General features: G+C 41.0%; 1 protein-coding gene across 2 annotated transcripts in view; it reads right to left on the bottom strand.

The window, feature by feature from the left end:
- Positions 1-4,943, bottom strand: part of apln (apelin) — a 41,337-nt gene extending 36,394 nt beyond the window's left edge. For both annotated transcript variants that reach the window (XM_060926919.1, XM_060926918.1), the window contains exon 1: positions 4,468-4,943. In XM_060926919.1, the coding sequence (XP_060782902.1) occupies positions 4,468-4,534 (67 nt within the window). In that variant the 5' untranslated portion in view covers positions 4,535-4,943. The remainder of the gene's footprint in view (positions 1-4,467) is intronic.
- Between the last annotated feature and the right edge of the window lie 20,086 nt (positions 4,944-25,029).

Here is a 25,029-nt window from a genome sequence, read left to right on the forward strand (position 1 = left end):
AAAAATCCACTGCTATGTGTTCCATATGTAGAAGAACTATCGAGGAGATGATGGGGACAACTTCAAGCTTCAATCGTCATTTGGCAAGACTCCACCCAGAGAAGAAAGTGACACTCAATGTTCATTGCTCTTTTGATAGTGGGCGGGGCTTGCTGAGCAATGAACAAGCTTTTTATCTGTAGCCTATAAAATAAAATGGGGCAGTCAAGCAGTAACGCTAGTCCAACACAGTAGCAGAGACGCTTTCACATAAAGGCAGCAACAGCCACCGTCAAATGGTGAGATTGGAGCCTTGTTCTCTGATACCCCTTTTCCACCAAATCAGTTCCAGGGCTGGTTCGGGGCCAGTGCTGGTGCTGGTTCACAACTCGTTCAACTTGCGAGCCAGCTGAGAACCAGTTTGCTTTTCCATAGCTCGCAGTGCTAAGAGAAGCCACATCATTACGTCGCTGTATACGTCAGTTACGTCGTTGTATACGTCATTACGTCACTATATACGTCAGTTACGTCGCTACGTTTGCATAAACCTTGGCGCGAATATCGAAGCAAAAACAACACGGAAGAAGCAGCAACAACAACAATAATAATAATGGATGACTTCGCGTTTGTACAGCTGCTGCTTCTCACCGCTTAAAAATGGCGATCTTTCGTGGTCTTGTTATTGTTGTTGGTCTTAACAACTCCGCCCCCCTGCTGACATAAGCAGTTCTTTCCTCTGGCCCAGCAGAGAGTTGGTGCTAGCCTGGAACCGGTTTTTCTGGCCCCAGAGCCAGTTCTTTGTCAGTGGAAACAGAAAACCCGGTTTCAAACTAAGCACTGGCCCCAAACCAGCCCTGGAACTGCTTTGGTGGAAAAGGGGCATGACTTGACTCGGATAAATAGTTGACTCGATTCGACTAGAAATTTTCTTAAATGATTTGGACTTGAACACTGGGGACTCAAAACTGGACTCAGACTCGAGGTTTAATGACTTGACTACAACACTGCTTTCCACTAAATTTTAGAGCATGGCTGTGGAGATTTGCCCATTCAGTCACAAGAGCATTAGTGAGGTCAGGTGATGAGGTTTGGGGTGCAGTCAGCATTCCAGTTCATCTCAAAGGTGCTCGGTGTGGTTGAGGTCAGGGATCTGTGCAGGACACTCAAACTCTTCCACTCCAATCTGGTCAAACCATGTCTTCATGGAGCTCAATTTGTACACAGGGGTACTGTCATGCTGGAACAGGTTTCCAGTGAGCAGACATTGCATACAATGACATTCTGTGTTTCCAACTTTGTTTGTGTTTGGGGAAGACACACATTCGAGTGGTGGCATAGTGGTGTAGTGGTTAGCACTGTTGCCTCACAGCAAGAAGGTTCTGGGTTTGAACCCAGTGGCCAACGAGGGCCTTTCTGTGTGGAGTTTGCATGTTCTCCCTGTGTCTGCATGGGTTTCCTCCCACGGTCCAAAGATATGCAGGTTAGGTTAATTGGTGGCTCTAAATTGACCGTGAATGGTTGTTTGTGTCTCTATGTGTGTGTGTGTGTGTCAGCCCTGCAATGAGCTGGCGACTTGTCCAGGGTGTACCCTGCCTCGCCCATGGTCAGCTGGGACAGGCTCAAGCTTGCCCCCTATGACCCCGTATGGGATAAGCGGTTACAGATAAAGCAAACACATTCGGGTGTTATGGGTACGGAAATACCACCTGCTAAAACAGACTGCATAATAGAGATGCCAGTGCCATCAAGTGTTTCCTCAGAATATAGATACGCAGGTCACCCAGGTCATGAATTAAATGTAAGTCACTGACCTTATGTGTGTGTGTGTGTGTGTGTCCTTATGAATGAAAACATCAAGTGCAAGAGAGAGGAAATTATAAAAAAAAGACCTGCTGAAGGGCACAATCCTTTAATAACTTTTCCGTAACTAGACTTTACTTCCCAGTGGATACCCACCATTATCATGTTATTGCTGGACATCTGGAAAGGTTTACAGTTTAGATGTTTGGTACACTTTCCATGGCCCTTGTAATCATAATTGTTGACAGAAGCACCCTCTTTACATTAGGTAAACAGCCTGAAATTATGACTGAAAGTTTCACATCCTTCCTCCTGTTAATGGTATGTGCACATGTAGATCTACTAATAAGGTCTGCATTTGTTTTGGTTGTTTTTCTATGTTGCTGGTTGACTCTGAATGGTGCTGGAAGGTGCATGATCCTGCCTCAGCCATACATTGAACTTTAAATATGAATTAATGTCATTGCTGAGAACTCACATGAAATTGGTTCTCCGCACGCAAATGGTTTATTTCAAATGATGTGAATGAGCTCTGTGCCTTCACCTGCTTTCACTAAGGTGACAAACTAGGCAGCTAAAATTATACATCTCAGGAGCTTTGTGTGTGTGTGTGTGTGTGTGTGTGTGTGTGTGTGTGTGTGTGTGTGTGTGTGTGTGTGTGTGTGTGCGTGCACATTTCAACCTGTTGTTTTCCTCCCCCCCTGTCTCCACTGTATGTGTTAAGGGGATATGTCCTTTTCCTTCAGCAACTGAAGGATGAAACTCTGATATTGTAGGCAGCATAAGGTGACATCTTTACAGACCAAGCTTAAGAACAGTCATACTGGAGGACGGATCGTTTTCAGAATGAATTATGAATGGCTCACTGCAGCGAGGGCTTGGCTGTTTGTGAGGAAAGCCCATTGCAAGACGAGATTTGTGGTGATTCAGGTTTGCATAGACGAGATTTGCGAGGTCGCATGTCGTTCTGCCGGCTGACTCGAAAACAGCGAAAGTGTAATCGCCTGTTGCACTGTGACTTCCACTGCTCGTCCCCACCCTCTTTCAGTCTCTGCCTACAGATAACCCCTTTAACACACACACAGTCACTCTGCGAGTCTCTTTATCTCTGGTTTGAAATAGCTCGCAATTTCCAGCAAACTACCAGTGAACTGGAAAAAGTGTGCATCTGGAGATGAAAGGCTTCACATGCGCTGCCTACACACTCAGACACTTGCAACACCTTCCCGCGACAGCACACATCCCTGATTCGCAGCAGGTATCGTCCCTTTTCTCTTGTTCTCGCTATCTCTCTATCGATTTTTCGCTTCACCTCTCTCTCCCCATCATCATTGCCTGATTCTCTAATGCTGTCTGAGTGAAGCTAATGCTGCTAATGCTGCCTGGGAACAAGCGCTGGCCTGAGTCTGGGCATTACAGAGCTAAAGTATGGAACAGCATCAGCACCACCACCACCCCACCACCCCCATCCCCCCCACACACGGAAGACAGGACTGAAAAATGATACCGATTGTAATTCGGGCTAATTGCTTCCCAATTACTCATGCAGAGACAAAAATAGCAAGATCTCCATAATGAAGGCATGCAGATTGCCAGTTTGATGTGGCTAGTAGACACTAGCCTGGGCACATTCTCTCTCTCTCTCTCTCACACACACACACACACACACACACACACACACACACACACACACACTCCTCCCCCTGAAACACCACACATGCTTCCCAGCATCTGTTAATTGATTGGTGTCAGTATTTGGAGAAATGCAGGGATCTCCAGAAGGGTCACTCTTGTTGTTTTTAACACCAGACTGCGACCTACATCACATCTGCAAGCCGGCCGCCGGTCAGCTGACACAAGCTCCCAGTCACAGCTGACTTGAATGACCTAGCACTGGTATAAAGCTCTCCTGCCAAATGTGTATGTAGTAATGCTGTTACTATACATTAATAACAGATTATGAAACTGGACACCCATACACGCTTTTGTGGGATTTAATTGAAGCCAAAGTTCAGTCGTTCATGTACATAATGATCATTATATACACATGTATGCGCACACAGAACCAACATTCACAATGAATGATCTTTTGCTTTCGGAAATACAACCATCACATTATACACCTGACCGTAGGTTTCAAGACTGACAGCACATTGGCTTTTTTCCAAAGAAATCAGTCAGTCTGAATGAATGATGCCAGCAGCTTCCTTTTGTAACACATGGAGGAACATTGTAATAAGCTTATGTGTTACATTTGTGAGACCCAGCACCACACAGACCTCAAAGCTAGCTTAGCAGTGCATGACACATCCAGGAATAATCATAATCGTGAATATATACCCAATCATTTTATCCTTAGAAATGATGCCTTCCTTGTTTCAAAGCATAGACAGAATTCTGGTCCAGAAGCAAATAAACAAGACCAAAAGAATACACAACAACAACATGCAAACCTCTGCAGTGCAGTACAGTATACAGCCCAGGTGCTGTTTCTCCTCCTCTCCCAGCCACAGAAAGCTAACTACGCTGGGTAACTGATCAACTACAGCTGCTTCTAGCCGAGCTGAAAGCTAACAGCATATAGACAGAGAGAGAGACAGAGAGAGAGAGAGAGAGAGAGAGAGAGAGAGAGGAAATAGACGAGCATAGGGAGGCTCCAGGCAACAGCCTGCTTGCTCCCTGACTTACCAGCATGGGCTGAACACAGCAGAGAAAGCAGCAGCACAATCACCAGCGTCAGGATCTTCACATTCATTTCTGCTCTCCCCTCTGTCTCTCCTCTAGTCGTGAGCTGATATACTGTAGTGGTGTGTGTGTGTGTGTATGTGTGAGAATGTGTAAGTGTGTGTGTGTGTGTGTGTGTAGTAGGGAGGTAGAGGGAGGGTGGGTGAGCTCGACAGAGAGAAAGGGAGAGATACTGTTTGCTCCTGCTCGTGTGGCTGTGTATGTGTGTGTGCTGTTTGTGTGTGTGTGTGTGTGTGTGTGTGTGTGAATGGGCTGTGTGAATGTGTTTGTATATCAGCGCCACTCTAAGACTGAGGGCATGTCTCGGTTGGAGCTCTCCCACAGAGATGTGCACGGTTCCTTTCTTCCTCCTCCTCCTAGAATAAGAGAGCTGCAGTGTGAGCCAAGTTCAGTTGAGCTGCGAAGGTAGTCGGCTTCTGGCAGGTTTGGGGATGGTGGATGTTTGCTTAGAGTGGCTTCACTCGATCATGTGTCTTATATAACTGGCTCCAGGGGCCACAAAAAAGAAGGCCTCCCCTTCTTACACCCCTCCACCTCTTACACCAGCCCTCCCACCAAACAACAGAGGAAAGGGTGGGGATGGAAGAGGAAGATGGGTCACAGAGGTTTATGGTAATAACCCAACAGATGCTCTTGTTTCAAACTCTTTGCATGTCAAAAAGAAAAAAAAAAAAGTGCACATCAGTGCATAATGAACCTGCACAAGAATTTCTTTCTTTAGACAGCTACAGTCACCTGGGGGAAATTTTTTCTTGTCACATCCTTCATAACTGATACGTGTGATATTTTACTGTTTAAGGATTTGTTTTTGCCACAGTATGACGTATCGGATTCACCCTATAGAGTCTGGGAATTTAACTTGTTCTGAGCTATTTGTTTTCTCGATACATTTTCATTATTTAATTTAACATTACATTACATTAAAGTGCTAGTCTTACGAAAATGACATTGCCCCTGGAAATTATATCTTATAAAACTAGACATGTTAAATAGTTTATTGTCTAAATTGAAACCGGGAACATGTTCTATTTAGCTGGTAAAGTTTGGCTCTTTGAGTCCACCATTACACGAATGTGTTCCTGGTAAGTTACTGTTAATTCAAAGGAAGTGACGTCATATGTGCAATGCTTGAAAGTTCACAGCATTTCTGGTTTCGTCTGCTTTGCAAAGTGTACCAGGTTTTTAATGATTTTTTTAATTCCAAAACTAAAACCAAGGCATGTCTCCTAAGAGGTGTGTCGTTCAAGGCTGTTCAAGTGTAGCTGATAAAAAAAAGCAGAATTTCGATCCATTACAGCCCAAAGTCAGCAGGACACTTACGGAATGAATGGGTTCGATTTGTACGGACAAAGAGAGGTAACTTCAAGCCGACAGGACAGTTTGGTGTCTGCCCCATACATTTTGAAAAAGATATATTTGTGACGCAAATTCACATAGAAGGATTTGAGCGACATCTGGTATGTGGAGCAGATCTTACGATCTGGAAACAAAAGTCAGAAGTGCCATCCCAAAGAGCAAAGAGCTCACCGCACAGTAAGTGTCAATCTTGTGTTTAGCCTGTTGCTTGGATTTATTAGTTGTCCTTAGTCTTTTATCCTTTTCACTGATAGCAGTTCTGAAGTTTTATACAAGGCTAAATATTTAAATTAAAATTAGGCACTTTCACTTTCAGTGCTGGAGCTGGCAGGAGTGGACGGCGCGTTGTGCCATATGCATTGTGCGCAGCGAGCGCACAACAGCCAGGAATAAGTTAAGGTTAACCTCCAAAACTAAGTTGCTCATAAAACTACAACCCTTTCTGGTTCTCATCTCATCTCATTATCTCTAGCCGCTTTATCCTGTTCTACAGGGTCGCAAGCAAGCTGGAGCCTATCCCAGCTGACTACGGGCGAAAGGCGGGGTACACCCTGGACAAGTCGCCAGGTCATCACAGGGCTGACACATAGACACAGACAACCATTCACACTCACATTCACACCTACGGTCAATTTAGAGTCACCAGTTAACCTAACCTGCATGTCTTTGGACTGTGGGGGAAACCGGAGCACCCGGAGGAAACCCACGCGGACACAGGGAGAACATGCAAACTCCGCACAGAAAGGCCCTCACTGGCCACGGGGCCCGAACCCGGACCTTCTTGCTGTGAGGCGACAGCGCTAACCACTACACCACCGTGCCGCCCCCCTTTCTGGTTCTAACAGTGATTTTTGGAACAGAATTCAGAGACAAAAAATTATTTTTCAAACCAATTTATTAGTGAACTTTACAACCTATTTGAGCATATCCCACACAGAAAACCTGGGATTATATGATGTAATTTGTGTTAGACTAGCACTTTAATGACATTTAGCAGATGCTCTTATCCAGAGCAATGTATAACATACCCAGAGCAGCCTGGGGAGCAGTTGGGGGTTAGGTGCCTTGCTCAAGGGCACTTCAGCCATTCTTGCTGGTCCAAGGAATTGAACCAGTGACCTTTTGGTCCCAAAGCTGCTTCTCTCCCCATTAGGCCAAGGCTTCCCCAGAACCAATAAATCACTAACAATATACTGAGAAGACAGAAATCCAGTTTTCTTGGTAACATTTTTCTAAGGTCTTTATATAAGTGCATAGTCATCTGTAACTACTGAATGAATATATGAACTAATCCTTAGTACAGCTCTTTCAGTATTTTTGTACACCTCCAATCGTGAACTAAAACCTGAGAGAGAATACATTATAAATGCAACTGAAATATAGATATTATTTTAAAAAAATAAATGTATGATATGAAAGTTTAAATATTGTCTTCTAAAATCACCTCTATACTAATAACTCGGCTTTAATAACTGCGTTTATTAACATATGCCTCTATGTGCTTGGATGCATCTATTTTTATAATATGACCCCAATAAAGTTGGTTGATTTTGATTATGCTGTCTCAAAGAAACACGTTCGAGTTGCTGGCTTCAAATTCTGAATTTTGACATCAGAAGTAATGACAATACACTTCGACTGTACCAAATTACCTGAACACACCTGCGCATAATCCTATTACCATAAAGCTTGGGTTAGCCTACAGTATGTAAGAAAATAGTCCACGTTTTAAAAGCAGAAGGCCTTTCGATTTCATAAAATCAGTGAAATTTAGTTCCCTCTGAAATTTGGTCATTGTAATATATGTTTATTTCTGTAATATCTCAGAAAATATTAGGCCATTCTGTGGATGGGAAGTTATTTAATTTGAGGAGATTCACAAGCAAATAATGTGCATGAAATCGTTCACTTTGCGCAGTCAAGCAGACAGAGGAAGTCCGTGTGCGCATGTGCAGGTTTATCTTGACTGTGCACTGACAGTTACATCATCTTGTCACTAAATGAACAGCTGATCACACCAAGGTGCTCGCTGACCACTGATATTTATTAGTTTGGTCCTGCGTTTCCTTTCCTTCGCAACAAAACGTCTTTTCTTCTCGCTTTCTGTTACTGTAGTCGGTCTTTCGTGTTTCATTCGCACACTCACGTCCTCCATTTCCCTCTCCTCTTTCAAATTTGTATCCCACAATGCCTTGTGCGAACGGGGAAAGCCCACCACATGATGCTTGACGTAGTATTTTGTATTGCATCATGGTGAAGCAGGAAAAAATAGCGGAGAATTTAGGGCCACGTGGGCTTTAATTCATTAATTGTTCTATTTAAAAAAAAAGAATAAAATTGGAAGTCTGTGATCCAAATTCAGTAGCTTTCAGTTCACGAAACAAAAATAACTGGGTGTCAGGGAAAATTATTTTTATGACCTAAATTTGAAAAATCTGAAAGACAGTACAGCTTTAACATTAGTTTCTCTTACCATTATTAATATCTATTCATCCATGATTTAGTTGGCTGTCAGTGTTCTTCATGATTTGTTGTTGCACTAAGGACTGTTTTCTTAATCCTGTGAATTAGTTTGCAACATTGACTTTATCTCTTATGTTGAAATGTGAAGGTGGTTTAAAGAAAAAATAATGACCAGTTTTCTAGTGTAATGCAGTCATGTCCAGTGATGAAATCCTATATTCCAAAGAAATGCTGTGTTGTTCCTTTCCCTTCATTTGCCAACATGATCTCATAAGAAATTTGTAAGAGTTCAGACAAATGATGGTAATTACTGACAAATTTATCATTAAGAAGATATCGGAGAGCTAACCCTCGAGCGTGAAGTTGGTGAAGCACTTAAAAAACAATTAAGTACTTGCTGAATGAGCAGAAAGCCATGATGGATGGATTGCATTTGTCATGTAAAACACAAAGCACCCCCATTGTAAGGATGTTCTCAAAAGTCATTTTATTCGCTTAAGCCTTCAGTTCAGGGTCCATGATCCTGCACCCTTGACACTCTGTGCAGGCATTGTTTTGTGAGTCACCTGCCCCAGGGCAAATATGTCCTTAACACCCTCTTCAGACTTACCAACATGAGCACCTTCCATTTTTAAATGGCCCACTTGAAATGCTCACTTCTCATGAAGTAATCTTTTCACCCTACAAGTATCTAGGCTCAGTTTAAAGGTGCTTATCCTCCCTAGGCCCTTTTTTTAGCTGTCAGATAATTCGCTAAAGTACACTGACCAGGTTCTGTCCATGACTGTCATCCATGCTACTTTACATTAAATATGCATGGCATGTTACATGTGTTGATGGAAGTCAACAAATAGATTTGGTTATTTAAATCTGCCTTAGTTCTTTTTTATGCATCATAGAACGTGGGTTGACACCATGGTTATAGCCCATTGTGTATAATTAGTGTCGAGTGACATTGGACAGGAACAAAGTTTTCCTGTTTTTCTGCTCTGCGTTTGAGAAAATTATATTATCATTAAATGTAATTTTAAGGATAAATAGCAAACTGACATTATCACATCTATATGGTGTGTGCCATAATAGAGTCAGAGTTTTTATTTAACAATTATTCACCTCAGGCGAAGTGAATATTAGTGAATAATAACTGGGATGAAGTCAAGGTTATTGTTTAAATAATATTGGCTTGCTTTGAGTGGTATATCAGATATTTTCTATTCAGTTAGCATGATACTGAACGAGTTGAAGATGAGTAGCTGAATGGAATATTAGGATATCCCACTCAAAGCCAGCCAATATTATTATTATTATTATTATTATTATTATTATTATTATTATTATTATACATTTGATATAACAATTATAGATTTTACAAAAAATTAAGAACAGAGGGGTAACTTACCAATATTGAATGCTGATTCTGATTGAATGTAATTCAATGTTCTGTCAATCCAATGTACAAAGTCAAAGTTCTAACAATAAAAATGGTACAAGTCCAAAAAGCCTGAACAACAACCCAACTTATATACAAGCTATATACAGGTTGACAGTTCCAGTTCATGGTTACTTTTGGTGATAGTTAATTGTTACATTGCAGTTGTTCAAAACAAAAGGGCTTTGCCAAGTGAAGTCCTCTTGTAAAAGTCTGCATCACTTTTCCTCACCTCCAAGTAGAACTTTGACAATATTTCTGCTGTTGCTGTCTTTTCCAGATTTTCGATGTCCATTCGTATGTTTTTCTCTTGTAAATATGCATGAAGAATATCCAGTGAAGTTTTGGTAGCCTTTCGGGTGTTCAGCGTGTCTTTCTCTTTAAATCTTCTGCTTTTAATGAAGCAAACCTCGCAGTCATGTTTGTGTACAAACTCTGTCACTCGCTAGTGCGGAAGTTTTACATCTCTGACGTGTCTCTTTTCCAGTTTTTCGATGTCCATTGGTATGTTTTTCTCTTGTAAATATGCGTGAGGAATATATAATGAAGTTTTGGTCGCCTTTTGGATGTTCAGCGTATCTTTAGTTTCAGTTTTCAGTTTATTTATTTCATGCTTAAACCAAGCACTGAATTAACCCCGTTTTCTCTTTCTCCTGGCTGACAAAGAAATGATTGTGTGCATGCGCAGCAGAAAAGTTTTGTCATTGGATCTTTGCATGAGCTCTGATGTGTGACATTGTGTTGTTTTGACAACATGCAATATTATAACAATATTGCATGCTCATTCTCTATTGGGGAGAGTAGCGTAATACACAGGGGATAAGCGATATGATAACAATATTTTATGCCATCAATAAACCCACTAGAAGGGAATAGAATACTTGTTTTTATTCCATGGAAAAAGTGGCCTGTATGTATAATAATCACTGATATTCACTGAGCTTGAGGTGAATAATTGTTTTAGCATAAATACACAGGTGATTATTTTTTAAAAAATTAAAAATCGCATTTAAAAAAAGTTATTTCAGTCTTCAAAAGTGGTGTGCAAATGTAATGCACACAGACTTGTGTCACTTATCTACACTGAGTCACATAAAATACTTTGTTTTGACATAGATGAAATAAATGATAATTCCACCTTATTTTTGAATAGTTTTAGACCATACTTTGTTGCATCTCTAGTGCTTTTAGGAACAGCATTTTATTTCATAATTTGAAATTCTTCCTCACTTATGGTAACAAAGCAATTGGCCGCCCATTTTGCCGAGTCGCTCGAGGTGACTGTCAAGAAATAGTCCGAATCTCTCGACCAAGCATGATTTCCTATAATCACCTGCAAATTTATACTAAACTACACATAGTCCCTGCATTTCAATGTTGTTAGCTATGGCACCTTCAAGTCAGATATCTCATGACGCTGGCAGTGTTGTCAGGTTCAGGGATTAACCTCAGTTTTTAACACTAAGTGAAATACATATTCAACTGGATAAATAACGGTCTCTATTTTTTGCCATAAAACTTCGTAATTTAATTGGGGTTATGTTTTAGGTCTTTGTTCTTCTGAAAGCAACATTCACTGAGTTTGATGGCATGGTTGGATCTGAGCAGTTAACATGTTTCTGTAAAATAATAGTAAAAAAATATATTGTTTCTGTTGTCACAATGTCAGAAAAAACAAACAAACAAAAAAACCCAACAACAACAAGTGAACCAGACACACACAGGCCAATAATGGCATATCTCATAAATGAAATGCTGTGCTTCGGATCATAACTATAGCTTTCAAGCTTTCATCTCCATGCTTTTACCATTCTGTCAGTCACTACAGGTGAATCGACAGGTTACGCCTCAACTCATATATGCGGAATACTTTTCAAATTACTTTTGGCAGAGCTGTAAGTCAGTCATTCTAGCCTTGATACATGATTTCTGTTTATGGTACAGTTTTATATGTAAATATAAACTGTATCATGAATATCAGATCAGAATAAGGATTCTCTTTATAGACATGTATAGCTATAAATAATCAAAAAATTAAAAATGATTAGAATTATAATTGACTGCAAGCTGGCCTAGTGGTTAGCATGTCTGCCTCTTGACCCGGAGATCGCGAGTTCTACTCGCAGTCGGGTCATACCAAAGACCATCATAAAAATGGTACCTACTACCATCTGGCAAGGCACGCTGCAATACAGATGCAAGTAGGGAGTCAAACTCTTGCGGTTACCAGAGGACTACCCCCCCACTGTAACCCTAGCTGTATGGGCGAGAGGCCGAGGGCTATCAAAATGGAGATTGGCGCCGCACCCATATGCCTTAAAGAATTGGTTAGTACTGGGATAGGAGACTGCCTGGGAAGACCAGATTCTGGCGTGAGAGGGACTTTGACTTTGAGAATTATAATTAGGGTGGTACAGTGGTTAGTACAGTCGCCTTACAGTAAGAAGGTTCTAGGTTTGAACCTAGGGATCTAAATACTGCAGCGTTAAAAAAAAGGACATTAAATCACAATTAAATATATCAAAGTGAAGCCAGTGTCTTTTCCCTTATGAATGGGCTGTAATCTCACTATGGTTAACCTGATATTGACGTGCATATTTAGCTGACATTCTATACTTTACTGCTATACTTTCTAGTTCCATTATTCATTGAATTCAATTTGTCTGGAGTGCAAAGCCAAAACAACACAAATTGTATTATTGCTCAGTGACCTTCTGACTGCACTATAAAGCTAATAAAAGCATCAATGTTTACATTTTTTTTTTAATTTTCAACCAAATAAAGCATCAATTCACTACCTCAGGTGTTAATTTTCCTTTGCTGAGCTATCAATGGTCGGTCATAAGAAATTATTTTAATACCTTTTGTAAAGAGGCATTCGAAAATGTGTGAAATTCAAAAGTAGACTACAAAATCAAAACATTTGCACCATGTTACTCAGATTCATATTCACTGGATGTAAAGTTTTATGTAGGCTTCAGGTGGTGAGATGGGTTTTTTTCTTTTTTTCCATGTCAGTATCCTTGCATCCGTTTGTTGATTTTAACGGATAATCTGCTATGATGGCATTGAATTCCTATGGCATTTCTATGGAAGTGGCCTTGGTCATCCGGAACTTATGGACCCTGGACAAGCTGGTATTTCAGAGGGTTGGGATCTGACACAGGAAGCACTTGGATGTTTACAGGAAATATTTTCAATAAAGGAATGCAATGCCGGCTGCATTTTGGCTACCGATGACGACATTTCAGTGGCACTGTAGCTGCCTTAAATAAACAGTATTTTATTTGGCCATTTATTTTTAGTTGCACACGTTTCTTCAATCATCTGATTATGTTGCTTATAGGAAACAAAGATGACTCCTACTCAGGGCATGTTTATCAGCGATATTAATCACTCCACAGGTGGGCTTTGGTCGCTGGCTAAAAAAGGGTCTCTTATCTGACAAAATGTTTCTCTTGTTATTTGTCCGCTTTCATGAGTAATCACCTTCCTGTTTATTATACACATTTTAATTACCGGCCTCAAATACAGTCACAAAAATAAACAGGCGGATGTTTGTTGCTGTTATAAGAAATCAAGGAGGTTGAATGTAATAGAAAGAATGGCCAGAGAGGAAAATATCACCACTGGTGTTTCTACTGAGCTGCACATTCTACAAGTCTTTCCCTCCATATACAACACTTCGATTGAACCATGTGATTGAGTTGTGAGTTAGTGGAAAAGGTAGGTGAAATGTTGAAAATCTCATGATGTTCAGAAATGGGCTAAGTTTAATTTTTATAGTTTTCAACAACTAGGAGGTCGCTGCTGATGTCATCCTCAAATCACAGTATTTTTCATAATAAAAACAAGAAATTCCAAATGTGTATTTTTATCTCGTGATTGTACACTAATCATCATGTCTATTTGTCGAAAAGTCATGCAATCCCAACTTTTCCAGAGCTGTGCTTTTGTGTACTTGTCATCATGATGCTCTTTTTTGTTTGTGTTTGTTCTTATTTTGTGTTTGGATTATGACCGGAGCAAATTTACTCTCCAGGAGGAACTTCTGGCACATTCATCAAGCTGTCTCAGCCAATTATTGCCATGAACATTTGCCCCAGTGTTGCGTGACTATGCAGCAGCAGCTGTCTCCATAATCCAGGTTATCCGGCCCATGAGCTAGAGAGTGGTAACTGAGGGTAACTTATGAGGGATGACAGTTTAGGGTCGCCATCATTTCAATGGGGCTAAAGTAACCCACAGCCACTCATTCATTTATGGACAATGCAAGGGCTCTAAAAGGTAACAGCAGTTCCCACCTGCTTGATTGTGTTTTGCTGGTACTTGCTGTACCCATTCACTTTAGCAAAGTTCACTCTTTGTACACTGATGATGTAAAGCATGGATTCTTCTATCAACCTGGTGTCTGCAAGTTAAGAGAGCTGTTTTTGCTCAGCGCCCTTGCTTGAATAGACTAAGTCAAGCCCACATAAGCCCTCATAATATTGAGCTTTACTGTAGGTGCGTAAAGCCAACAAAGATAGAATAGCTTTGAATTCTTTGTACATTCAGCCTTTAATCAGACTTACAAATCTTTGCAGAGGTGACAGGTGATCCAAGACATCTTGATGTTAGTTACCCCGCCTCTGTGTGTCACAAAGTAGATTGGATTTGGGCCATGTGAACAGGAGATATCCTCTGAAGCTTTTCTTTTCATCCCAACGTTCTGTATCCAAACATGAATGGGAATGGACCAGTGCTAACTGGCCATCTGTGCTTCCTCTCAGGTTTTTGGATACGATTTCTTTTATTCTTTTACACCCCAAAAAGAGTGCAGCTTTGTTGTTAATCCAGATTGAAAGTTTATTTATTGTAGGATGAAGATTAAAAGAAGTCAAAACAAATTAAATGGTCAAAGAGAAGTAGCCAAAGTCAGTCCTCCTTTTTATGCAGCTGCTAGCATGATGTTGCGCTTATCAGAATTTCAATCAGTTGCATGTGGTTTGGAAACAGCCTGCTTGATGCTGGATGCTGGCAGCAAATTCTAGGGGCTGAAGATTGTGGGGTTAACGTGAGGGAGTGCTGTAATTTCACAGATTAGAGGGTTGGTTTTGTGCATTGTGAACTTTGCCTGTTCTTCACTGAACATTAAACCTTTTTGTTAATTCCCTACATGTTTGGATCTTACAGTAGATCATTGTTCTGAAGATTAACACATTTTCTGAGTGTTACTATCAGTGTGTACAGTCTGAAACAGATAGACAACTGGAACATGTCTCAAACTGTCCTTTACTGCAGGCTTGTACACTGTAAAAAAAGAATAGTCGAGAATACTTGAAATTTCAAGGCAACAGTCTGCATTAAGAATTTTATGTTTTGCCAACGATGTATGCCCATGATAATCCAAACTATGATAACACTGTTATCTTTATTAAGAATTCTTAATTAAGTCAATTTTCAATTCCTCATTCTGCCAACATAGATTTCTCTTTTTGCTGAACAGTGGCATTCACAGTAGTACAAAAAGGCAATTGAGGTTCTCACAATTTTTTGGGGGGGGCTTTTTTTTTACCTTTATTTGGATAGGACAGTGTAGAGACAGGAAATGAGCAGGAGAGAGAGACGGATCGGGAAATGACCTCAGGTCGGAATCGAACCCGGGTCCCCAGACTTATGGTATGGCGCCTTATCCACCTGAGCCACAACAACATTTTCAATTCAGATTATTCACTATTGCATATTTACACATCATTGAGGTGCACCCTATCAGTTTGATGTGGATTTTTCTGTTCGTTAATAATTATTCATATTTTCTTGTCCATTCAATTGTGAATATGGAATTACTTGAACAAAGCATAATTCTATTTTTTAGAATTATCCACATCAAGAAAAATCCACATCAAACTGATAGGGTGCACCTCAATGATGTGTAAATATACAATAGTGAATAATCTGAATTGAAAATACATAATTGTCACAGGTGTTTATTCAGCGCATGCTCTGAATGACCAAGACACGTGGTTTCCTCTCCCAAATGCAAGGGCTGGGCAATGTGGTTCTCTCTCCGGTTGAAGATCATGTTGTCGTGGCTCAGGTGCCATACCATAAATCCGGGGGCCTGGGTTTGATTCCGACCTGAGGTTGTTTCCTGATCTCTCTCTCTCTCTCCTGCTCATTTCCTGTCTCTACACTGTCCTATCCAAATAAAGGTGAAAAAAGCCCCCCAAAAAATTGTGATAACCTCAATTGCCTTTTTGTACTACTGTGAATGCCACTGTTCAGCAAAAAGAGAAATCTATGTTGGCAGAATGAGGAATTGAAAATTGACTTTTGGTGACTGACCCCTTGAAAATGGTTCCTCCAGGAACCATGACGTTTCAGTTGTCAAGACAACGGAAAAACTAAAATACAAATACAAATACAAGAGCATTTTGTTTTGTGCACAAGAGCATTGTGACGTATCTTTCTGTTTTTGTATTTTAGTTTTTCCGTTGTCTTGACAACTGAAACGTCATCGTTCCTGGAGGAACCAGTTTCAAGGGGTCAGTCACCAAAGGGTTAATTAAGAATTCTTAATAAAGATAACAGTGTTATCATAGTTTGGATTATCATGGGCACATCGTTGGCAAAACATAAAATTATTAATGCAGACTGTTGCCTTGAAATTTCAAGTATTCTCAACTATTCTTTTTTACAGTGTAGTACTCGAGTCCAGGACTTGGACTTGAGTCTGACTCGTGCCCTAATTTTAAGGACTCGTGACTTGACTTGGACTTGAGCACCAATGACTCGGACTTGGACTCAGACTCATGCATTAACTGCATTCGGACTTGTAAATTGGAAACAAGGACTCGGATTTTTTCTTTATTTTTTGTAACATGCCATAATAATTTGGCATCTCATCTCATCTCATTATCTCTAGCTGCTTTATCCTGTTCTACAGGGTCGCAGGCAAGCTGGAGCCTATCCCAGCTGACTACGGGCGAAAGGCGGGGTACACCCTGGACAAGTCGCCAGGTCATCACAGGGCTGACACATAGACACAGACAACCATTCACACTCACATTCACACCTACGGTCAATTTAGAGTCACCAGTTAACCTAACCTGCATGTCTTTGGACTGTGGGGGAAACCGGAGCACCCGGAGGAAACCCACGTGGACACAGAGAGAACATGCAAACTCCGCACAGAAAGGCTCTCGCCGGCCACGGGGCTCGAACCCGGACCTTCTTGCTGTGAGGTGACAGCGCTAACCACTACACCACCGTGCCGCCCTAAGATATTTATATCGACATTAATTTTTGTACTAATTTTGTGCAAGAGTGTCACACCTGTGCACCTTGGCACATGCATCAGATAGACTCTCGGGCGCGCTCCGGACAGCGCGCACGCCAAGTGGACTCTCACACGAGCGCTGTAAACAACTCGCACCTGCACATGATTAAGGCGCAATCAACGCACCTATATAAAAACTGTGAAAACACACTTACTTTGCGAAGTATTGAGTTGCGTTGCTGACACATTACCAAGCCTTATTTCCTTGTTTGGTTTCCTGATCCCTGATTTCCTGTTTCTCGTCTTTGATTCTGCCGAGTCTATGATAGCCTGTTTGTGCCTCGCTCGATCTATTGCCTGTTTCACTGTTTTACAATTTTGCCTGCCATTCTGAATTGTTTACCTGTCTTCACTTGTATTAATAAACACACCTTCTGCACTTACCGTAAAATACCAAATAATAGCCGAGTTCCAATTAACCGCCGAGTTCCCTTTAACGGCCGGGTGTACGCGTGTGTTGTGACAAATAAAGGCCGGTTCCGAATACTCGCCAGGGTCTAAAAAAAAAAAAAAGCGTCCGAACGTTCTATCTAGAATCTTGAGGCCCAGCACTTTTCTGGTTTTCTGGTGTTTAAACGATTTTGCATTGCATAGTTTTCTACCGAAACAATATGAATGAATGAATGAAATTATTTCTATAATACTGTTTACAACATTTTGTTACGTGATAATAAACATGCCATTTCAATGTTATAATCTTGGTCTACCGTAATATTTCTTGAGGAATGCAACTCCGTAACTTTTGACAGATGTCTTAGCCACCCCTTTGGGTATACCCAACGAAAGCCAGCGTGTGTGGTGACATTGAGGACTGCGGGTTTCCAAGGTTGGACTGCTGCTTCTGTTAAACGACCTAAATTGCCGAATGCATGCGTCAAAGCACACACTGAGTTTTATTAAAGACCTTATACCATTTCACTTGCCCTTACCCATTCGGATCTGGAAGACGCTTTACAAAAAAGGTGAGAGCGTTCTAACATGCGTTTCAGTCTGCTCGCGGCCAATCTAATCCAAGGGGCCTTTTCAACAAGTAATCTGTCGTGCAAGTTGGGCAGAAGCACGCGTCAGGCAGGCAACATGTAGGCCTACAAGTCAGTAACCTATTCAACTAACTTTCATCCGAACTTTAAGTTTTCTACGGGGTCGAGCCACCGTACCAGCTCACTCGGGGAATAGGCTCATATCGGCCAAATAGGGAGACGTCTTGGAGAGAAACGTGAGAATGCAAGATGACAGTATGTAGCCACTGCAGGTCACTTATTTTTCAGCATAAGAAAAAACCCTTTGGTTTGACACTTCGCACCCTAATTATGTTGCTTCAACGTCGCGCCCTCCATGCAATTTCAGATTGACAGACATTGCGAAGCGCAAAGGGTGGAGGGAGGCTGCATGGGTGAGGGTGATAGCAAGTGACCATAACTTTGCAGAGTAATTAAATCACAGTGCTGCGCACAGACAATGGTGTGGTTTCTTTGTAAAGCATGCGCTTAACTAGTCATTAACAGGAAAAGGTGTGTGATTTATCCTTTATCCACCCCGACTGTGCCATGCGAAGATGCATTCTGCGTCTTCAAAATTCCCCGAAGTCGGCACCGTGCTATCTGTAATCTAACTCTAAACAAACTGTAAGTTATACTGGTTAAAAGTAGGCCTATCTGAGAATGATTTTTTTCCCCGTTTTGAGGTAGATTTTGGGGAAGGTGTTTGTGAAGAAGGAATTAATCGCCTGTTCCAAATAGCCGCCTAGTCTCTAATACGCGCCGGGTCTCTTACGTGATTGAGACAAATAATCGCCCGGGCTATTATTTGGTATTTTACGGTATATCCGTCTCCCAACTGTCTCTGACAGAATACTTCGCACCTCCTGACAAAGAGAGTGCACATTCACCTGTTCATACGTCATGTTCAGGAACAAACTCATGTTAATGGTGCTGAAACAGCTACCGTCAAATGGTGCGGTTGGAGTCTTGTTCTTGGACTCGACTCGGATCAATAGTGGACTCGACTTGAAATTTTTTTTTAATGACTTGGACTTGAACACTGGGGACTCGAGACTGGACTCGGACTCGAGGTTTAGTGACTCAACTAGAACACTGCTTCACTGAGACACTGTAATCTTATACATGATCTATAAAAGTGATCATTATAAAGAATAATATGCTAGTAGTATGGTAGTTAGTTAGCTCATGTTGGCAGTCTCTAAATAATCCTTTTTTTCATGTGCCTTTCAGTCACTGATATTAAATTCATTATTATCCTAAACGTGTACTTCTTTCTCATCCATGTCTTACATCTGCTACATTGAAGATTTTTACCGGATAAATATCTTCATTTTCTTAAGAGGTTGTTATTGCTATGATGCTTTCAAACCAAGATGAACAAAGGCTTTAGCTGAGAAGTGCTTTTACAGTGCCAGCCTCTGGAAAAACAAAAATCCATTTCCACTTTGGGGATTTGTTGGGGATTGTGTTTCTCCCTCTCTTACCCATCCAAAAAAAATGTTAATGATTTTGATTCTTTCTCTCTAGAAGTAGCTCCGAGTTTTAAAAGGTGAGGGATGGAGCTGAGTTGTTGGAACTCATTTGTATGAATAGGAAATAAAAAGCCTCCATAAAAGCTATGCTGGAATGGCAGCGTTTTGAACCAAGTCTTCTTTGTTTCTTATCTCTGTGAAATTTGCCTTTCATGTGCTGACACCTTCCTTATTATGAATTCTCTTTGCTCTGTCTGGGAAGAATAACATAACAATTTGCGCTGCTCTATGTATCGTTTCCATGGTTTGCCAAGCAGTAAATGTAATTTATATACTGTCACGTACAAAAAAGCCAATGGCAATGGTTTTTGTAACACTTTTTGTCCAGCTGCATATTGTTATCAACTGAAAGGGAAATGACCAAAAAAAACCCAACCAACCAACTCTATTAACAACCCAAGGTCTTTAATGGCTAGCACTGAGGCCAAAATATCCATACCATAAATCATTTCTTTTTGGTGAAGGCAGTCTTGGTCCCCACCTGTTAGGGTTTGCCTTCGGGTCATTTTTCAACATGAGATCAGGGACCCATTAGGAATCAGTTCATTCTGTGAGAGAAAAAAATGGATGGAAAACACCTGAGATGAAATTTCCCCCTCCTGCCTCTTAATGCCTGAGAGAGCATTAGAAAGTCAGATTTCTGGAAGTGCACAGAAACCCCATCTTTAAACAATAGGGCGGAAAATAATCAACTTGTCAAGGTTAAGTATATATTATGACCACCATTCTGCATCTACTTTGTAATGTTATGAAGATTTGTGCATTTAATCCAAGATGAAGACTTTAATTGGGTTAATGGGTTTTAGTTATTGAGAAGCTGGAAAACAGTTTCGAGGAGAAAGAAAGAAAGAAAGAAAGAAAGAAAGAAAGAAAGAAAGAAAGAAACCTAGAGAAAGTGAAATAGAGGGAGAAGGAGGAAGTTGAGCCAGTAAAGGATGTGCTGTCCTTTGTGTCTCTGGCATGTTGATGAATTGGCTTCTCTAGAGAAACCAGTTACTTTCATACTGGGCCACTGGACTCTATTTGTACCATAGCAACTAGACTTTTGAAGTGTAGTGCACAACAGTTATAACTAAAACATGACGTAGTTAACAAACAAAACATGGTTTGAATATTTCCTAAACTATTTTTTTCATCTTAGTGTTTATTTACACCAATTCAGCTTAAACACATTCACATTCAGTGTCTGTTCAGTAAACTGAAGGGGTCATTTGTATTATATTTTTTAATGGATCTTTCTGGTATCAAATTATTTGCCAGCAGATTCATGTGCTTTTCACGTGTGCTTAAAGCACTTCTTGGAGCAATTAGGAGAAATCTATTTATCTGCACAGTCTGATTACTTTTTTCTTTTAATTTGCAGTGGATAATTGGGAGATGAATCAGCGGTTAAGATCAACTCGAGAGCTGAAGGCAGTTTGCCGGGAAGTACTACAAAAGCATGCATGATTTTACTGAAAGTACTTCAGATCCACAAATGACCTTGCAATAAGCTGTTTATTCCCTGAAAGTCTTTTTGGAACATATGGTAGCCTGGATAATATAGAAACAAAATTCATGTACATGAGTCAGATCAAAAATTCTGATTAATCAGTTGAGATCATGGGGGCATGTTAGTGCAGTGTGTAATGTTGTTACCTCACAGCTCCAGGGTCTGGGGCTCAGATTACTGTCTGTACAGAGCTTTGCATGTTATCCCTATATCCAGGTACTCCCAAAAGAGGCCAATTGGTGGATCGGCAACTCTAAATTGCTACTATATTCAAATATACCCTGTCCAAGGTGTGTTCTAGCATGTGACCAGTGTTCCTCTGATAGGCTCCAGATCCAACGTAACCCTAATCATGATAAAATGATTTTAAAAATTACTGGTATAGGTTGTCAAATGAAGCTCATAATAATTGAATTGTACACAAGTTGCATCACACCTAATCAACATTGTGGACTCTTATTATAACCATTACTGTGCTTTGGGTATGATTGACTGGTCATTATTTATGAGTATAAACATATCACTCCCTCTCTTCACTGATCCTGTTACACTAGATGATCCATTTTTGTACATTGTTATTTGTTGTTCTAGCACTTAATGGACTGTCCCCTTCTGATCTGCTTTATAGTGCCTTCCAGGTGTCTGAGGTAATTCAGTTCTTTCTGGTTGTTCCATGTTCTTGGTTAAAGCTCAATGGAACCCTGTCTGTCATTAGTAAATAAAAAATAAGGAGTATGGGTCCCGTAGAATTTGCATGTGCAGGACCAAAAGTCTCCACAGGCAGTCTGCGACCTTCTATGGTGCTGAACACACACAAGTGTCGTGCAAGTCTCAAGAACGGTTTTGCCAAATTTTTACCAGCAGCATGTACAGCAGGTTGTGAGTGAAGCTTTAAGTAAGCAATTTATCCTGGTCAGGTTGGATCTGGAACCTATATCAGGAACACTGGGTGTGAGACAACAATGAAAACAAACACAGGGAGAATATGCACACAATCTCCACACAGATACCCACTATGCTACCATGCTGTCCAGATGTAATACATTTACCATCAAACTAAAAATGTCATGGTTGCTGTTGTACAGTAATTAACAAATGGCAACTTTACGGCTATCTCATATCATTATCTCTAGCCACTTTATCCTGTTCTACAGGGTCGCAGGTAAGCTGGAGCCTATCCCAGCTGACTACGGGCGAAAGGCGGGGTACACCCTGGACAAGTCGCCAGGTCATCACAGGGCTGACACATAGACACAGACAACCATTCACACTCACGTTCACACCTACGGTCAATTTAGAGTCACCAGTTAACCTAACCTGCATGTCTTTGGACTGTGGGGGAAACCGGAGCACCCGGAGGAAACCCACGCGGACACGGGGAGAACATGCAAACTCCACACAGAAAGGCCCTCGCCAGCCACGGGGCTTGAACCCAGGACCTTCTTGCTGTGAGGCGACAGCGCTAACCACTACACCACCGTGCTGCCAACTTTACGGCTATATAAACCCCAATTCTAAAAAGGTTGGGACGCTGTGTAAATGGTAAATAAAAACAGAATGCGATAATTTGCAAATTATGGAAACCCTATATTTCACTGAAAATAGTACAAAGACAACATATCAAGGGGCAGCACGGTGGTGTAGTGGTTAGCGCTGTCGCCTCACAGCAAGAAGGTCCTGGGTTCGAGCCCCGGGGCCGGCAAGGGCCTCTCTGTGTGGAGTTTGCATGTTCTCCCCGTGTCTGCGTGGGTTTCCTCCGGGTGCTCCGGTTTCCCCCACAGTCCAAAGACATGCAGGTTAGGTTAACTGGTGACTCTAAATTGACCGTAGGTGTGAATGGTTGTCTGTGTCTATGTGTCAGCCCTGTGATGACCTGGCGACTTGTCCAGGGTGTACCCCGCCTTTCGCCCGTAGTCAGCTGGGATAGGCTCCAGCTTGCCTGCGACCCTGTAGAAGGATAAAGCGGCTAGAGATAATGAGATGAGATATATATATATATATATATATACACAGTGGTGCTTGAAATTTGTGAACCCTTTAGAATTTTCTATATTTCTGCATAAATATGACCTAAAACATCATCAGATTTTCACACAAGTCCTAAAAGTAGATAAAGAGAACCCAGTTAAACAAATGAGACAAAAATATTATACTTGGTCATTTATTTATTGAGGAAAATTAGCCAATATTGCATATCTGTGAGTGGCAAAAGTATGTGAACCTTTGCTTTCAGTATCTGGTGTGACCCCCTCATGCAGCAATAACTGCAATTAAACGTTTGCGGTAACTGTTGATCAGTCCTGCACACCGGCTTGGAGGAATTTTAGCCCATTCCTCCGTACAGAACAGCTTCAACTCTGGGATGTTGGTGGGTTTCCTCACATGAACTGCTTGCTTCAGGTCCTTCCACAACATTTCCATTGGATTAAGGTCAGGACTTTGCCTTGGCCATTCCAAAACATTAACTTTATTCTTCTTTAACCATTCTTTGGTAGAACGACTTGTGTGCTTAGTGTCGTTGTTTTGCTGCATGACCCACCTTCTCTTGAGATTCAGTTCATGGACAGATGTCCTGACATTTTCCTTTAGAATTCACTGGTATAATTCAGAATTCATTGTTCCATCAATGACAGTAAGCCGTCCTGGCCCAGATGCAGCAAAACAGGCCCAAACCATGATACTACCACCACCATGTTTCACAGATGGGATAAGGTTCTTATGCTGGAATGCAGTGTTTTCCTTTCTCCAAATGTAACGCTTCTCATTTAAACCAAAAAGTTCTATTTTGGTCTCATCTGTCCACAAAACATTTTTCCAATAGCCTTCTGGCTTGTCCATGTGACCTTTAACTGCAGACGAGCAGCAATGTTCTTTTTGGAGAGCCGTGGCTTTCTCCTTGCAACCCTGCCATGCACACCATTGTTGTTCAGTGTTCTCCTGATGGTGGACTCATGAACATTAGCCAATGTGAGAGAGGCCTTCAGTTGCTTAGAAGTTACTGTGGGGTCCTTTGTGACCTCGCCGACTATTACACGCCTTGCTCTTGGAGCGATCTTTGTTGGTCAACCACTCCTGGGGAGGGTAACAATGGTCTTGAATTTCCTCCATTTGTACACAATCTGTCTGACTGTGGATTGGTGGAGTCCAAACTCTTTAGAGATGGTTTTGTAACCTTTTCCAGCCTGATGAGCAACAACAACGCTTTTTCTGAGGTCCTCAGAAATCTCCTTTGTTCGTGCCATGATACACTTCCACAAACACGTGTTGTGAAGATCAGACTTTGATAGATCCCTGTTCTTTAAATAAAACAGGGTGCCCACTCACACCTGATTGTCATCGCATTGATTGAAAACACCTGACTCTAATTTCACCTTCAAATTAACTGCTAATCCTAGAGGTTCACATAATTTTGCCACTCACAGATATGTAATATTGGATCATTTCCATCAATAAATAAATGACAAAGTATAATATTTTTGTCTCATTTGTTTAACTGGGTTCTCTTTATCTACTTTTAGGACTTGTGTGAAAATCTGATGATGTTTTAGGTCATATTTATGCAGAAATATAGAAAATTCTAAAGGGTTCACAAACTTTCAAGCACCACTGTGTATATATATACAGGGTTAGTCAAAATTATGTTAACATTAGTGGATTATTTTTGTCCTGCAGATAGACCTATGCCATGGGTGACAGATTAACACCAGAGCAAAGAAAAGTGGCTGCAAGCTTGATGGAAGTGTATGGTTTGCCAACCATAGTCCGTTGAAAGTTTGCAGAAAGTTTACATATTTTGTGAATAAATGGTTTCTACCATTTAAGTGTTAACATAATTTTGACTCATATATATATATATATATATATATATATATATATATATATATATATATATATATATATGCGGCACGGTG

Source organism: Neoarius graeffei, chromosome 8, assembly GCF_027579695.1.
Source record: "Neoarius graeffei isolate fNeoGra1 chromosome 8, fNeoGra1.pri, whole genome shotgun sequence".
In the NCBI taxonomy this organism is placed as follows: Eukaryota; Metazoa; Chordata; class Actinopteri; order Siluriformes; family Ariidae; genus Neoarius; species Neoarius graeffei.